The sequence below is a fragment of the Centropristis striata genome, chromosome 4 (assembly GCF_030273125.1).
Source record: "Centropristis striata isolate RG_2023a ecotype Rhode Island chromosome 4, C.striata_1.0, whole genome shotgun sequence".
NCBI lineage: Eukaryota > Metazoa > Chordata > Actinopteri > Perciformes > Serranidae > Centropristis > Centropristis striata.
Window position 1 is genome coordinate 19023168 of NC_081520.1, and position 18490 is coordinate 19041657.

Consider the following 18490-nt stretch of genomic DNA (forward strand, 5'->3'; position numbering starts at 1 on the left):
TTTAATAATTTTGTGTATTTTGGGGTCATTTTGTGTCTTTTTTGGTCATTTTGTGTCTTGTTTAAGTAATTTATTTTTTTCTGTCATTTTATGTCTTTTTTTAGTCATTTTGTGTCTTTTTTAAGTAATTTAGTTTTTTCTGTCATTTTGTGTCTTTTTTTGTTGTTGTAATTTTGTGTCTTTTTTTGTCATTTTATGTCTTTATTGGTAATTTTGTGTCTTTTTTTGTAATTTTGTGTCTTTTTTTGGTAATTTTGTCTTTTTTTAAGTAATTTTGTGTCTTTTTTTGTAATTTTGTGTCTTTTTTTGGTAATTTTGTCTTTTTTTAAGTAATTTTGTGTCTTTTTCTAATAATTTTGTGTCTTTTTTTTAGTAATTTTGTGTCTTTTTCTAATAATTTTGTGTCTTTTTTTTAGTAATTTTGTCTATTTTGGGGTCATTTTTTGTCTTTTTTGGTCATTTTGTGTCTTGTTTAAGTAATTTAGTTTTTTCTGTCATTTTATGTCTTTTTTTAGTCATTTTGTGTCTTTTTTTAAGTAATTTAGTTTTTTCTGTCATTTTGTGTCTTTTTTTGTTGTTGTAATTTTGTGTCTTTTTTTGGTCATTTGGCCCCCAGGTAATTAGAGTTTGAGACCCCTGGTCTAATACGTCTAAAAACACCAAATAGAGTGCAGGACGTGGTTACCTGGATCCGTTCATGTGCTCATATTCTCTCTTGACGTTGACCCTCACCGGCTGGTTGATCCACTCCTGCTGGGGGGGCAGCGGGTTGATTTTGTGGGTCTGGCCGTAGTCCTGTGTGCCAGATGCAGTCATGTCTGTCTTGGGGAGAGGGGCAGCAGCAGCGTACGGAGGCTCGAATAGGGACTGGTCTTCACTCACCACTGATAGCGCCTCCTGTAGGTGGAAGGAACAAACACTTGGTACGTCTTTCTCCACTCACTTTCACTCACAAGACCTCGTTTATATCCAAATAGGACGTAAAAAAACATCCCACGGTCCATAGACACTTTTAAAAAGGACTAAACCTTTGGTTCCTCCTGTCCACATGGTTTTAGCTTGTGAATATATGTATATATATATATATACTTTTTATATATATACTTTTTCTTCTGTTTTATCTCTTTTTTTAATCCTTTTTTAAAATTACACTGTTATGCTTTTAACCTGTAGCACTTTGAGATTTCCTTTAATGTAAAGTGCATTGCAAATAAAATGGATCATTATTTATTATTATTATCCTAACTGATATACACTTAGATAAGACTACACTGCAAAAACCAACTCACAAAAAAATAAAAATAAATAACTGGAATTAAGCCAATACATGCTCAAAACAAGTACAATTATTTGCCAGTGCAGTAAGTAAATGTTTCTTTGTAAGAATTCTTTAAATAAGTAAAAATATCTACTGGATAGGCACTGGGAAAACCAACGATGTCTTGAAATAAATACAAATATACTTATTTTTGAGCAATTGTGGCTTGAAAAGCCTGACTGTAGTAACATTAAAATAAGCCAGAAATACTTGAATACTTGAGCACGTTTTGGTGATAGAAAATGCTTTTGAAATAACATTTAAACTACATGCAACTAAAACTCTCAACTGGAGCCAATATTTTAGGTAACAGCTCACAAAATTCAATGGTTGAATAGCTTGAAAAAGCATGAAAAAGCTCACAATGTCAATCCTTAAAACAAGTCTTTAAAGAATAAGATAATTAAATAAGCACATAAAGCTATGGTCAGTAGGTAAATTATACTCAAAACAATATAATTAAGATACTATTGCTAGATATAAGAAGAAAATACTTGGTAAGCTTCATGTTTTTTGCAGTGTAGAAGTCTTTTTGATATGGCTGCATTGCACAAATCTTTCTTTGTGTGTGTGTCTGTAATGTAAGCTGACCATTTTCACAAATATGACATTGGTATCAATCTTCTCATCTGAGTCTCAGAGGCGAAGAGGCATAAAAATTGCCCAAATTGCCCAAATAGTCATGTGATCAAGTTGATAACAATAAACTCACAAACATGAGCAGTTTACAACTCTTTCGTTTGACACTATACCGGAAACCTGTGATGTCAAATTTTCAATCTCTTGTGTATTTTTTGTTTATGGCAATTATGTGCAGTTATGGGTCATATCACAGTCTGGCATCCTCAGTAGTTTGTGTACATAACCCACGTAGCAACTGTAGCTTCCTGTTGATGTTATGACTTCAATCATGCCCACAGTGGAGTGAGACAGAGTTGAAAGGCTGGACCCAACCCCTGTATCACTGCTTCTACCAGTAACGACCCGCTGGCTGAGAGTAATTCTTCTGTTTTCCAGTTAAAATGTCAGATTTTTGGTTGTCTAAGGCCACGTTTATACATAGCAGGGTATTTAGAGATACTAATATTTCCCCCCATGCGTTATCAAAACTAACATTGTGCACACAACATCGTTTTCAAAAAAGTTGTCATTTACATCAACCCGCATGAATACGCCGTCTAGCGCCATTATAACTATGCCAAACCTATTATATGGGCGGCAGTGTAGGGAGAAGGATAAAGCCATGCAAGCCAATCAGAATCCTCAGAATCAACAACAACCAATAACACCAGCGACTTCCTGTTCCTTTCAAAACAACTAGAGAGAATGAGCGTGAGAGTTTTCCAAATTCTCCACTTTGCCCAGAGTTTTTAGAAATAATCGTTTTCTGTGATAAAAACTGGGTTTCCGTGTGAATGAAAGGCCAAACTGCATGGAAATATCTGCCTTTTCCCTTCTTGTAAACGGGGCCTAATACTCATTATTGCCTTCATTGGACCTAAAGTCCCCCATCCTGTCCTGTCTTGTTCTGTCCTGTCCTGTCCTGTTCTATTCTGTCCTGACGTGTCTGGGCTGAAGACTCAACAGAAGCGAGGGGGGGTCACCGCTACACTGACCCCTTCGCTGTGGCTCAGCCGGAGCAATGTCAGTTTATTAAAGAAAACAAACGCAGAGAGTCGTGGCTGGCTAAGACATCACGTGGTCTCCAACATGCTGCTGGTGTAATGTCTCGGGAGTAAAGCAGAGGTTACATTCTAACATATAGATGTCACTGGCTTTGTGTCTGACAGGGAACAGGGGCACCATCAACATCTCAGACCAGGGGCACCATCTGTAAAGTGCCTCCAGAGTGGTGAAAACGAGAGGAAGTGCCTTATTGGCTGCTATTTGCATGTGCAAAAATTGATTTGGTGCCATATAGGGTGCCCCTTCATACAATAAATTATGATGTTGTGCCCTCTAGAGCAGGGGTCTCAAACTCAAATTACCTAGGGGCCGCTGGAGGCAGTATCAAAATGACCAAAAAAAGACACAAAATGACAGAAAAAAAACTAAATTACTTAAAGAAGAAACAAAATGACCAAAAAAAGACACAAATTACCAAAAAAGACACAAAATTACTAAAAAAAGACACAAAATTACCAAAAAAGACACAGAATTACCAAAAAAGACACAAAATTATTTAAAAAAAGACACAAAATTACCAAAAAAGTAACAAAGTAATTAAAGGGACCTTCCACACACAACACAGTAAAGTGCCATTCATATTTAATTATATTTATATTTATATCTTATTTAATTTAATTATTAAAAAAGACACAAAATATAAAAAAAAGACACAAATGATTAAAAAAGACACAAAAGTACCAAAAAAGTAACAAAGTAATTAAAGGGACCTTCCACACACAACACAGTAAAGTGCCATTCATATAAAACTCACATTAAACTTTCATATTATGGTGGGGGCCACAAAATATCGTCACGAGGGCCACAATTGGCCCCCGGGGCCGCGAGTTTGAGACCCATGATCTAGAGCAAGAAAATTTGATAACGCTCCTTAATGAATTCCCTTCTAGTGGCCTTCTGGTGCCTCCATGGTTGAAAAAGTGTTGCTAAAGTGCCTCTAGAGTGGTGAAAACAAGAGAAAGTGCATTATTGGCTGCTCTTTACACATGAAAAAAAATATATTGGGTGCCCTTTAGGGTGCTCCTTCATATAATAAATTATGATGATGTGCCCTCTAGAGATTCTATAATACTATAATATAATATCACCCAACTGTGAAAAATGTTATGTAAGGTTTTTGCTCTCATTTAGCTCCAAAAGTGCACAAAATTGATGCATTTTACTTTAAAATGTACTACATTTCTCCCCGGAAGCCCTTGATGGGTCGATTAGATGGTTTTAATTGTCAGTACCATATCAATAATTATTTTGGATCTATCTGGATCTCCTTTAACTTAATGCTAATCGTAATTTTTTTTTCACCCTTCAAATAGTCTGAGTCCACCACCGCAGACCAGGATACTTTTACAGAATGAGAATGAGGATTCTGCTTGAGAATAACTTGATGAGTCAGCCTTTGTTACACTGCAAAAAAAGAAAAGTTGGGTGAACTCAAAATTTCAAGGCAACAAACTTCGATAAAATTTGAAGTTGGACAATTAAACTAAATATTTTAAGCTTTGTTTTTGAGTTTGCTCAACTCTGAATTCAGATTTTTGTCAACTCAACTGTAAGTTGTACTAACTTATAATTTTACATTGTAATAACTTTTAATCCTTACTTCTGCTAACTTCTGCAATGTGCTGAATTGGCACGATTGTGACGCAGCTATGAAATGTCAGCTAATGTAGCGACCACAATTTTGAGTTAGTAATGATACGCTAATGGCTACTCTTGTAGCTGTAACAAGGAGCGCCACTAGCATCAGTTAGCCGCTAGCATCAGTTAGCCGCTAGCTTTCGCTAATGACAGAATTTCACCGCTTTCCCGCATTTCACAACAAAAAAATAAGAGTTAGCAGAACTATTGTCCCTTGTTTTGAACCCCAACTTAAAGATATAAGTAACAACAACTCACCAACTTGTTTTTGAGCAGACAACTGGCTTCCTTTGTTGTGCTAATTTACATTATTGCCCTAAATGTCAATCATTTATATTTCCAAGTTTTACCAACTTAAATCACTGTTTTAGGCCAAAAAACACAAGTTGGCTTTTTTGCAGTGTATAACTGCTCATTGTGAACAACAATCAAACAATCAAACAAACGAATGGACAAAAACAATAAATCGGAGTATCAAGTGAAATCATTACAGTCATATGCTTCTGCTGGGGATTAGGCTCGGGTCTGATGCACATCTGGATCTGATAGGATCTGATGGCACAGCTTAGACCGAGACGTGTCTAATTCCCCAGGACTGAATTATTTCATTCCAAAATGCCACATATCTGCTCCAGGGGGAAAATGCTACTTGATATTCATTGATCAGTATTTCCAACATGTAGCCGTTTGCATTCTCTGAAACGTTGCTTTTATGAAATCGAAATCCTCATGATCTCACATAACTTCGCTGCCATTCCATTCCAAGACATTTCATGCAAGTAGAAAGTTTTGTCTTATCCCTGTTTGGATGGTAAATGTCTCTTTTTGCAGGAGAAGTTTTCATCAGTACAACTACAGTCTGACTGTAATAATGTATGTGCTGCACATGTACAGTGACTAAATCATGCTGTTTCCACCAACAGCATGATTTTACTTTAACCCATAAGAACCTATGGTGAAACCCGTGTAACAAACACTTTAAATCTTCTAGAATCTCCCATATTCAGCTTTATGCTTCACATTAACACTCACTCTAATGGGACTTTGACAAGAAGTGACTTCTCTAAAATGTGGCTGTGACCAGAAACAGAAATGTGAAAAAGTAGCTAATTTCAAAAAGCTTATTTTTTGTTTTCTGAGGGTAAGTTTAAACCCATTTAACAATTCTAATCCGTTAATAGTTTGTCCTGTAGTGCATTTTACTTTAACCCATAAGAACCTATGGTGAAACCCGTGTAACAAACACTTTAAATCTTCTAGAATCTCCCATATTCAGCTTTATGCTTCACATTAACACTCACTCTAATGGGACTTTGACAAGAAGTGACTTCTCTAAAATGTGGCTGTGACCAGAAACAGAAATGTGAAAAAGTAGCTAATTTCAAAAAGCTTATTTTTTGTTTTCTGAGGGTAAGTTTAAACCCATTTAACAATTCTAATCCGTTAATAGTTTGTCCTGTAGTGCATTTAACTTGTTCTGACCATATTTCCTGAACAAATTAAAGTCACAATTTGGATAAATGTTATGGAGATGCAAAAGAAAAAGGCAAATTTGTGACTCTGTAAGTAGAAAATGTGTCTCATTTTTTCCCGTTTTAAAATAAGAAATATCACAAGCATAAATTCCATAAACGCTCAATATAACATTTATGTCACATCTCAGATCTTTGACTTTTAGGGGTACTATTTTTTGGAAAAACATCAGAAATGTGTTCTATGTGGTCAACTTATAGAACACATCCTTTCAGGATAACTGGGTCTTATGGGTTAACTTATCCTTTACTTTATTGTAACTATGCTTGATGTATATGAAGCCAATAAATGAGATGATATATTACAGCTTTCATTGACTTAACAAACACAACATTTACACTCTGGTGACGATTTGCAGCTTTAAAGTTGGTTTGTGATCTGCCAATAAACACGTATTAAGTATTTCATGTCATATTTTGACTTACTTTACTAGAAAACAATTTATTTATGTTTTTTTCTGTCCTACCATGATGCACGTAAAACTACAGATTATAAACTTCTTTTTTAACAATAAAAAATGTAAATTATTGGTTGAATGAAAAAATCTTGAACTTGTAAAAAATAACTATTGAAAAAAAAAAAAGATGTTGGCATGTTTAAAAAATTGAAAGACAAAATCATGTAATTTAGAAAAATATTTATGATTATCACCGCTATGCCAAATGATCTAATATTTGGATACTTAATACTGATTGTTAGACACTCAATCAGTGATTTCTTTAATTACTACAGTTGAAACAATTGGTAACACTTTACAATAACCATTGTTTATAAATGGTAAACAGATTATCAATGTTTATAACCTGTATATAGGCCATTTAGAAAGATAAATAGATAATTTATTAATGTTTAACTAGGTAAATCATTTATAAATGACAAATAGATGGTTTATTAATGTAAGTTCATAGTTACTTTACCATTAACAAACAATTAAATTATAATGAATAGTTTATTAATAGTTTTAGTTGCACTCATTATAACATTTTAACACCATATTAAGTATGTTAATGATTTAAAAATGATTCATATTCCTTTAAGAAATTGGTTGAAAACAAAATATGTAAAACACTTTGTAAATGGTTAATAATTGCTGTATAAACCATCTATAAACATCACTTAGTTGGTTATTGTGAAGTGTTACCAAATAATTCTCTGTTATAATTTGGATATTGCATATTTTGCATAAAACTGATGCAATAAAAGACAAGTGGAGCCTCTGATCAGTCCTCTATCATTTATAATTGCACTATAGTGCCCTCTGTTGTAATGCCACAGACACTAAAACTGCTTTACTTCTTCACTATAATCCTCCTCTACAGGTTAATGGGTGGATAAAAAAAAAGGGCTGAACCTCTCCGGAGCATTTAGCCATGCACTTTGCTGCCAGAATTAGATTTTCCAGTGATTTCATGTGTGGATCCATCATCCAGTGTGCAGCAGCAGCAGGACTCTATCTGAGCCCAGCACACGGCTCGCCTCGGCGTGATAAAGAGTACAAGAGTGAGGGAATGTCTCATTACAGGGTGATAAGGGCTCACCGAGCTATTATGACTGTTGCACGTTATATTTACAGTGACATATCAGCCGGCGCAATTTAAACCATGATTGGCAAGTGGTGGGTGCCTGTGGAGATTGCAGAGAGGTTTTTTTTTATAAATAGGATCACAACACGTTGATGAAGAGACGCTGTAGAGATGACAGACCGATGCTTGTGTTTTCTTTCCAGTATCTGAGGGGAACATGCACATTGAGCCTGTCTGAGAGCTGCAGGCGGTTACACTCACGTCTCACAAAGTCCACAGATAAGTGAGACACTCTGAGACCAAGACAAGAGGACAGCTATCTGCTCTACTTTGTCTTTTTTCTGCTACTTTTATGCTCCACTGCAGTTTGTGAAGGCAAATATTGCACTTTTTTTTTTACATTCTTATACATGAATCTGACACTTAAAGTTCCTTTTTGCATAAATATGTGAAATATGATGTGATATTCAGTACAACTACATCCATTTGAGCATGAAATATGTTAAGTTACTGCACTGTAAACATGTTTAAAATTGCAGTTTCATCCTATCTGGATAACAATTTATCATGGACACTACCACATGGCCGTGCACTTCACCAGATACTTCTGCTCCACTGCAGTTTGAAGGCAAATATTGGACTTTTTTTACATTTATCTGACACTTAAAGTTCCTTTTTGCTTACAAGTATGTGAGCTATGATATTCATATTGATTATGTATGAGTAAAAGCTAATTTAGGTCAATTTTGCTATCAGATATTGCCTAAATTAATAAATGAATTAAAGTTATCCTCGGGGCACCAAAATATGTATGGGTAAAAGCTAATTTAGTCAATTTCTGATAGCAAAATTGACCTAAATTAGCTTTTAAGCCCTACAATTAACTACAACATTAAAATGCTCAAAATGACAAAAAAGGTTTGTCATTATAACTAATTTTTCCTTTTCAATACAACAAAGATTTGTGCAAAAAGTCACTTTAACTTAAAATATTGAGTCAAATATCAAGATTCCTTTGAGTTAACTCCATTGTCTTTGTTGTCTTGACACTTTTACCTTTACTTTTACCTTTGATACTTTAAGCACATGTTGTTGACAACACCTAATTTAACTTAAGTAACATTTTGAACTGAGGAATTTTACAGTCAATTGAGTATTTTTTAGTAAGTAAAGTGTGTGAATATTCCCCTCTGAGAAGCAGATCTGAACAGAACCACTAAGAAAAACTCAACAAGTTCATTTTTTAGTCCTTAAAGATACATAAAATCTATATCTTTCTTCCTCGAACAGGAGGAGGAAAAAACATGAAATAAATCATATCTGAGCTCAGCTGCAGGCAGCTCTAGAAGCATTGTGTGAGTGAGACACCTGCTGGGAGCCACCTCTGCTCTGTTTACATCAGCAGCATCTACATGCGTCACCACGCGTCTGGAGCAGACTGGATATATGGAGAGCTGCACATCCAGACTACACGTGTGATTGTTTGGCGTTCACACACACACACACACACACACACACACACACACACACACACACAGGAGCCACCCAGAGAGAGGAGGGGGGGTATTCCTGTCTTTTGTTTGAGGAGGAAGAGGAAACCTGTCAGGAAAAGATTGTGTGCAGCAGGAAGCTCTCATGGCTAGAGAGAGCTTCCTCTCTTTTAGTGAGCATGAATGCAGCAAAGCAGCCAGTCATTTACACCCCCAAGGATCCAATTATGATTACATTAATTGTCACAACTTGTTGCTTTGTTACCAACATCCAGGCTGAATGTCCTCCTCCTGCTGCAGCGCTGAGACTGATTTGAATGACGGATTTAAAGTGACTCTCTCTATAAGCAGCCTGACATTTTTGTCTGGCCAACGTTTACACTCTTCCAAAACTCACACCACACCCAGCCGCCGCAAAGCCGCTACTTTAACATTTTTTTTCCCAAAAGAGAAAACATCACTTTTCAGCAACAATAAGAGCATAAAAAAACAAAAAAACGCAGACGCTGCATTCTCCTGATCTCTCCACTTGTTAAGCGGACGACAGGCTGAACTGAACTAATAGCGACTTGTTGCCATTCAACATCTGGTGGCTGCAGCCATAATGCATCTGGAATTTGAATGTCGAGGGGGCCAGTAGCCAAAGTTTATGCACACCAGCACTCTTGACTATACCAACACACCGTTTCAAAATAGTTGTGTAACTATAAAAACGGGGCAAATAAGCCAAAAAAAGTCTCATTGTGAAGCTTCAAGTGTTGCAAGTTACCGCATGAAGTTACACAAATGAAATGACAGCTTTCCTTACACTTTCATCAGCCTCTCAGAGGGAGACACGTTAGAATATCAACCCAGAGAGTGATTATTGTTGTTTCATGACATTAAATATCACTCTTTTTATAGACCCACGTTAGGATCTTTGGACCGAGCCGGGCGATGTGCCACACCGCTGTTGCGCAGCTCGACACATCGGTAACATCCAGTCATGGCTATTGCTCAACTCCGGCAGCCCGGACGACACCAAAAAAGCCTCCAACTCGTGGTTCACTTACTACTTTATATCAGAAATCACTCGGCGAGTTGTTTCAAATACATCGCCACTCCTTTTCTGTCTTTTCCAGACGTGCGTAATTGTGCGCTCGGTTCCCCCCTAAAATCCAAAAGCGTGATTCTGATGTGAATCCACACCGCAGCGTGTCCTCACGGCACAAAAAAAAAACCCGGAGAGAGTTTCAAAGAAAGAGGAAAAGAGAAGGAAATCTGGTTACCGCTTTTCAGAGAGAAGAGGGAAAAAAGAAGCCGCTCATCGTCGTCAAGATTGGAGATCCGCAGCTCTCACACACCGACACACACCGACACACACAGACCCATTGCTTCAAAAAAAGGAGGCGCAGTCTCCCACAAACCCAATACACCCCGTTCTCCACCCTTACCTTAATAGTTCCGTCCATTTTGCGCAATTTTCAGCGGACCCCGACGATATCCCAAACATGACACGCTCCTGAATTAATTCCAGCCCCCGGTATGTGGCGGAGAGAGAAGAGACACTTTTTTTTACCGGATTGAGTTTTTTCTTTCCTCTAAATTTGGGAAGTGAAGTCACCACTGTTGAGAAGGTTGAGAAGGAAGCTGTGTGTCACCGAAAAGCCCTGCCTTCAAAAAAGCAGGATACTGTCCCAGAGAGATAAGCAGGGAAAACAATTGACTGTTCGCTCCGCTCTTATGTTTTTCTGCTCGGAAATATTTACAGGATGACTGCCTGCCTTGTGCACAGCCATTGCTGTGGAGAATAAGCCCTGTGTGTTGTTTGCCTTTTCCCACTAGTGTCACACACACATGCTGTGGAAGAGTTTACTATTTGTCCGGCTATGAATTATCCCTGCAGACATTTAACTTTTTTTTTTTTTTCTAAGAATGAGCTTTTACTGTCCCATGTTTTAGAGCGCTTTTTGGTTCACGCCTACACTCCAGCATCTGGCCATGCCTCCATCCTCTGTAAATCTGTTTTATCCTATATTTCATAGTGAAATGGATACATGAAATAAAGTTTTTATCTTTGGATGTGGACAGATGTTTCTCCCGGAGAAGCTTAGTGCTGATGGAGCTCTAAATCAAGACAGCAGAGAAACCTGAACACCTATAGCAGGAGTTGTTGCAACTTTTTTTTTTTTGTTACAGCTCTCTGTGAAGTTTTTCCTGAGACACCATTAATAAAAGCCAAGCATTCAGCTCCTAACCGCACTACAGTCTGAGGTCTGCTCTACACGTGTGTCTGCAGCTCAGCGCGGGACTCGATGGATGAGACGCACCAACAGAGGCGCGTTAGAAACAATGGGCTCAGATGGAGAATATTAATATTATTACTATTGTTATTATGGCTGTTGTTATTCAGAGGTTTCTCCCTGCTCGCCTGCAGCCTAAAAACAGAACCCCCCCATCCCCACCCCCACATATAGGTATGTTTTCTCCTTTGAGTCTGCTCTATGAAATTGCCCTCATCAATTCAAGCATAATTTGAGTGCAGAAGCTCGACGTGGAGCCAGCAGACCAATAACATTCTCTTTCACAGCTCATTCAGCATCTCAGTGATATTTTTAGAACAACACAAACACATAAATCTTACAAGTAGAAAACTTTTAGATTTAAAGATTTAGAATAAATCCAGCCCAGCGTGCTGCTTTTATTGTTCCAGGGGTTTCTTTTCTAATAAGAACATCACTTTTATTAAATAAACAACTTTGGGTAAAGCTTTATATTAAGGTCCTTGTAATAACCATTAAATAACAAGTAGTAAGGCCCTTGTAAGTCCTTACAAGATGCTTATTGACATTACTGTGTGTTTATAAGCCTATATAAGTGCTAATAATGGCATTATAATACAGCTAATAGCAGGCTATAAGAGATTTATAATAAGAACATTAATAAAAGCCTCATGAGTATCTTATAATTCTTCATAATAGCATTACAAACACCCATAACCCACCCATTATGTCTTTGCCATGCCTTTATTAATCTTTTGTTTGCTTATTGATATTAAAATATACTTTATTGCTCATCTATTATAAGTTAACTATGCACTTGTTAACAGTTAACTATGCTTTTTGCAGCTAAAGGGATCTAAAGCTAGACCAATGCCTTGTTACTTGTTAATTAATGGTTATTACAAGGACCTTAATATAAAGCGTTACCCAACTTTGTATCTCATTGCTTTTGCTTTACAATTAAACCAGATTGAGTTGAATTGATGCTGGGTATTTTTTGCAGTGAGTGGCCGAGCCGTCTGACAGCAGGGCCGGCCTGTCTGCTCTCCACTTGGGGGTCTGGTGGGGCCGAGGGCCCCCTCCCCTTGGGACCCCCACATCTGGATCCTGCTAAGGGTCAAGGCTTCTCCTGCCTGAGGCCAGTTCAGACTCGTGTAATTAAGGGAGACACCTTGTTTAACTCTTCACTGACTAGTTTTTTTTCCCTCTCTATACATTCCAGTGTGTAAAGTTTTCATAAATGCATTATTCTACTATTATATCTACTCCTTAAAGAATTGTCACTAGCACTTATTGATGCACAAATAGCTCTTTTTGCACTATACCTTCATTGTTTGCTTTTATTCTTCCTGTAAGTCGCTTTGGATAAAAGCGTCTGCTAAATGACTAAATGTAAATGTAAATGCATTATATGATTCATCTTAAAACTCATTGTTTTACTTTTATACTGTTTAAAATGTTCTTTTGAGGTCCCAGTTCATAAAAAAGGCTTCCACTTCACCACAACATTATTTAAGTTTGTGTAAATACTTTAAATGTGTTATTTTCTATTAAAACAACACTGATGTTTTCCTGAGAAGTCTGAAACCAAACAACATTAAATACCTGCCACCCCATCATATAGAGCTTATTAGGGAGAGTGGGGGTCCAGGACCTACCAAGACCATAATGAATACAGTGGTAACAAACATTTTGGAAGGCCAATAAACAGATGCAAGTTGGTTTACACAGCGAACCACAGAACATCTGGCTCGACGCTGGAACTAGACAGCCAGACATTTCTGCCTGACACCAGAGCCAGTAGCTCCTCTGTCTGTGCAGCCAGAGGTGGGCGGACACCGAGCAGCAGTTTATGTTTCAATTGTTGGGCCCTGCCTTTTCTTTTTTAACTTATATAGTGAGATCTAGTCGCATTTAGAGTATGGAGGCTTTGGTTACAGACGGAGGGAAAGTGAGTATTAGGAGTTTTATTTGTCACATAGGCCCAACAAGTGAAAACAATCTGTCAAAAGGGAAATATAAAGAGGGGAAATAAAGTTTAAGAGGCTTGCACATTTCTAGTTCACAGTGTGTTGAGGAGATTCAGATTCATGCCAAAGTCAAAACAAGTCAACATGCATTTGTAATTATTGTTTCCTTTTTTCTTTTTTCTTTCTATGAAAAACAAAAACAATTGTTAAATGTGATAAATTTGCTGTACCTCGTTTGATCAGCCCTGAAGAGGGAAATAACGCATCCAAACCTTCCGCGGAGGGTTATTCCAAAAAGAAAATAGTCCGCAGCTAAACTCTGCTGTTTATTAGACAGCACATCATTCCTTCTCTCGGGCTAAAAGACAGCCCGAGTCAAAATACTGAGGGCAAGAAGTAAGAAAGTCTGCAGCACATATAAGCACGAACTGTCTGGCCCCTCGCTCTAGGCCATAATTAATTTGAGATTTATTTTTATTGGAGAGTTCCAGTCTCGCCTGGCCTTAACCAAACAAAACCAAATGTTGGGAGCGTGGATACGCTCGAATGAGGAATATTTCTTTATATTTTGTATTGAGGCGTGCCACATTCTGACCAATATCTCCTCTGCATGTGAGTGCAGCACTTGCACGCAAAAAATACACGCTATGCCTGAATAAAAAAACATTATTGGAATGAGAACAAACAGGGATCATCTAGACTGCACTGTAAAAAAAAATCGACTCTTTGCTCCTTGTCTGTCCCTCACTGGCCTCCTGTCTTATTTTAGGGAGCAGAAAGAGTCATTTAAAAGCGTATTTTCTCCTCAAACATTCCGCGCTATTCAACTCTCACACACAACAAATCAAGAATTGTTCTGAGGCCCCGAGTCTCTCTGCAGTGGCTGCATGAAAAGAGCCCTTATTCAAAGGGGAAATAAGTCTTCAAAACATTTAACAAGTCGCCCTTTGGAAAATACCTTGATTATGAAGATATTACCATAGCTCACAATCTGCACAATGGCTCATTTTAATGAGGCACAATCCGAGCAGTCAGCCCTCTTTAGATTATTATTATTATTATTATGATGGATGTGTCGTGCAGACCAATTAACTGAGTGAGTAAATGCGAGCAAAGTGCACGCTGAACTCGACATTATGTGGACATTATAGGGCCATATATAAGGTTTTATATAAAATATTTAATTGTGCCTCGGATATGTTGCAGTTGCAGGTATTCACGCTGCGCCATGTGTGACGCGATGCACTGATGTGAAAACCAGATGTGCACTGTTTGCTTTATTTACATTCTCAGGGAGAGAGAGAGAGAGAGAGAGAGAGAGAGAGAGAGAGAGAGAGAGAGAGATGCATGACGTCAAACATAATAATGAGCCATAACAGCAGCATTTTTGCACATAATTTGAAAAGAAAATCGACAAAAATCAAAAGGATCCTGGTACTTTATGTTAAAGCAGCAGAGCCACATTTCAACAAGTGACTTTAAACATTAAAACATGTGAGAAAATAACAAGCCTGGCATCAGTGGAAAGCTTCTTATAGTATCATTTTATGGGAATAAAGTCTTATTTTTATTTCATTTTATTTTCCTGATGTAAAATCAGCAGGAAGTGCACATCCAATTCTCTCCTTTTTATTATTATTATATTATAAATAACCATATAACCGTTTGTTTTACAGTAAAACAAGCCTGGAATCATTATTTTTTTATTTTTTTATATGGGGAGATAAGGTTGAAAATCAGGGTAAAAATAATAAAAATGAAAAAATGAAAGGACCCCCAGTTTGTCCCTCCAACATTACCTGGTGGAAGAGGCGGTGGTGTCTTACCTTGACGTAAGACGACGTGTCAGGGACAGTTTGAAACATGTCTACAGGACAGACAGGCCCAAGGTGCTCAGTGTCCAATGGGCTCTATGAGAGAGGGACACAGAGGAATAAAGATTATTAGTATTATAAGTATTATTTCAGTTGTAACCGGGTGCCTTTTTTTGTTGCTAAATGTATTATTTTAAGCCCCACAAACGCGCTTTTCTTGTAATAATCCAGACATCACTCCCACTTGACGTGACAGCTTCAAACATCCACACTGTAAACTTTTTGTCTCAACTTAAATATCTGAGTTTTGATGCTGCGAAAGAATTGTATGTCAAGACAACAAAGACAATGGAGTTAACTCAAATGATTCTTGATATTTGACTCAATATTTTAAGTTAAAATGACTTTTTGCACAGATCTTTGTTGTATTGAAAAGGGAAAATTAGTTATGATAACAAACACGCAACATTGGGTTTTACAGTGCAGAGAACTTCTGGGTTATTACTCCACCAACACAAAGACAAAGTCACATTAATACTCCAGAGTTAATTCATTGACTCCTATGCAACAAGGTGCGTTGAGAACCTTTATCCGTGAGACGAGACATGAACTGGTTCCTCTTAATTTATAAAGTCTTGATAGGAGACAATCTTTATTAAACTGCTTACATAATTGTCTGCTCAATGTTCCTCGGACTAATACTGAATTTGGAAAAACTGCTTTTTTTTTGTTTTTCTGTTGCATCGACCTGAAACATCTACAACATTCACTCAAACTCAACACAGTTATAACTATTATATGGGCCAGTTTAACACAATTCCATTTCCTTTTTCTTCACTATTCCCATTGTTGATTCTTTAAGTTTGTTTTAATTTAAGTTGTTTGTCCTGTATATTATTATATGTCGGACCCTTAGGAAGAATTTCTGAAGTTGTGCTGCAGCTAATGGGGATCCAAATAAAACAATAAACAATAAACACTATGATAACCAATAACTAAACTATGATAACCATGAACTAAACTATGATACGAATATCTAAACTATAATAAACAATAACTAAACTATGATAACCAATAATTCTGCCTTTCACTGCAACTGTTTTTAATGTTTTTGCATGTGTTTTGTCTCGACATCTTTGTAAATCAGGGGTTTCCCTCAATGATCCCTCAATAAATAAATAAAGGATAAATTAAATGCATGTCTGACTGCACACTCAGTCCTCTGAGACCTCATTTCTGTGCTCCAAACTGGTCCGAGCTACTGGTCCCGGTCCGCTCCACCACTAACCTCCACTGGTCACATGGATGAATGACTCCAAGGAGCTGGGTAGCAAACAGCAGAAGAAGAAGACGGAGAGGGCCCCATCCCAACCCCCATCACGTTTTCCCCTAAAGCTTACCACATATTGAAACACTTTTCGCTTTAATAAGTGCAGCTTACAAAGTCTGGGGTGAAAGGGCACTTGGAGGACGGTGTCTTCAGCCCTTCCCCTCGCTGAGCAATTATTAGGAAGGCATATAGCATCACTGTTATATAGACTGTGTGATAAAGCAAATTATGGACCTCTATATTGGCACTATATCTTAACAAGACCTGTGGGAGCTGATTCCTGCTCAGGAGCATGTGTGCTCTGACCTGTCAGCGTTATAAATATACAGTCAGGAACCTTTAAAAGACTCCTAATTAGGACTGGATGCAGATTACTGTGATGTGAAGCCAGCAGCTGACAGGGAAATACAACAGAAAGAAGACAAGAAAAAGAAACAATTAAAAAAACATGGAGAGGTACTCTACCTCAGGGGTAATAGAGCTTCAATTTCTCTTTTTTTCTGCGTAATTTCACGTTCAAGCTTTTTGCGCATTGGATTTCTGCCCCTTGATAAATTAGCCAAGAAAGAGGGAGGGGGGGTTATATTTATATATGAACGTGGCACCGTTTAAATACTAGTAGAGGACCCAATGTTTTTTTTTGTCTTCTCAGCTCCTGCAGGCTAAACGCAGTGCTCGCCTCATAAAGTTCCCCCAAATGCATCCAATTTCTACGCGGTAAAAAGCGCATAGGATCCCGCATCTGCAGCCAATTAGGCCAGAGGAGGACTGGTGAATAACGGCGTGAACCTCCCTCCGAGACAGCCCCGTGGGCCGGGACCCCTCTAGTGTTACATTTTAAGCATCTTACCTTGCTGTTATCCATCATAAACGAGAGCCAACTGATTTTCAGCTAATACGCATTCCACGTCCCCCCTTTATTTACACCAAAGCCCCAAAAGTGAGCCTGAGAGGAGGTGAGCTGGTAAAAGCTCCGTGTGTTTTTTTCTTTTCTTATAAAACTCATATTTAACGTGCATAACATGACATTTTGAATAAAAAGTCTGATGCAATAAGGGAAACATGAACACAAAGAGTGAAGGTGGAGGCTGCAGCTTCATCCGACTCATTCCGACACGTTTTTTAATCAACTATTGCATTCTGATTAACATCATAACAGCAAAACAAACAAGTGGAAATGATTTATTATCTCGTGCATGCATGCACATATAGCTACGACGTAGAGTTTGCGGAACTTTCAGCGTGTTTTTCTCACTCACCTGTCGCTTTTTCTCTCTCGGTCGTTTGCTGTTTTTATTAGTTTTCGATCTAAAATCTCTCCTCCGACAAACTCTGAATAATTAGTCCCGTCCAGGCAAAAGGTCGTTTTTCCACTGATGATGAAGATGATGATGACAGTGAGTTATTTTGGAGAAGGGGCTGAAGAAGGAGCGCCGGGTGTATGAATGGAAATGTTGCTGAGATAGTGGAGAGCCGAACCAATGAGCAGCGAGAGAAAACCTCCCCTCTGCCGTGTGAGGCCACTGAACCATGAAACAAGGGGAGCAGCGAGAGAAAGAGCCTCGTAAATCTGCCTTATAAAGTCTTTTTTTGTAACAGAAAGCGTCGAAAAATGTATTTTTAACACATTTTCTGATATTAAAATGACTATTTATTAGCGATTAGGCTCATTCACAACTCTCCAAATATTACGCATGTGCACAAACCGACTTCAAACGCACCACAAATGTTATTTCACGTGATTATTGCATCTTTTTCTTCTGCAAATTAAGTCGTGCACAGAGTATGTTTAGATGCATTTAGTCTATACTTTATTATAAAGATGATAAAATATAATTCACAAGGATGAAGTTTGATGTGAAATAAAACTGAAGAGTCTTCTTTCACCCCTTCAAACTAAACAATAATTTCATTTATGATAATATTT

General features: G+C 37.6%; 1 protein-coding gene across 6 annotated transcripts in view; it reads right to left on the reverse strand.

Annotated features, from left to right (window-relative positions):
* Nucleotides 1-17953, reverse strand: part of fli1 (Fli-1 proto-oncogene, ETS transcription factor) — a 57948-nt gene extending 39995 nt beyond the window's left edge. For 2 of the 6 annotated variants that reach the window (XM_059330619.1, XM_059330617.1), the window contains exons 1-3: nucleotides 17823-17953; nucleotides 15246-15329; nucleotides 686-897 (exon numbers count right to left, since the gene is read on the reverse strand). In XM_059330619.1, the coding sequence (XP_059186602.1) occupies nucleotides 686-897; nucleotides 15246-15284 (251 nt within the window). In that variant the 5' untranslated portion in view covers nucleotides 15285-15329; nucleotides 17823-17953. Of the gene's footprint in view, nucleotides 1-685; nucleotides 898-10456; nucleotides 10548-10621; nucleotides 10976-15245; nucleotides 15398-17822 lie in introns of those variants that run through there. The other 4 variants (XM_059330621.1, XM_059330620.1, XM_059330618.1 and 1 more) reach the window with 3 other exon arrangements.
* Between the last annotated feature and the right edge of the window lie 537 nt (nucleotides 17954-18490).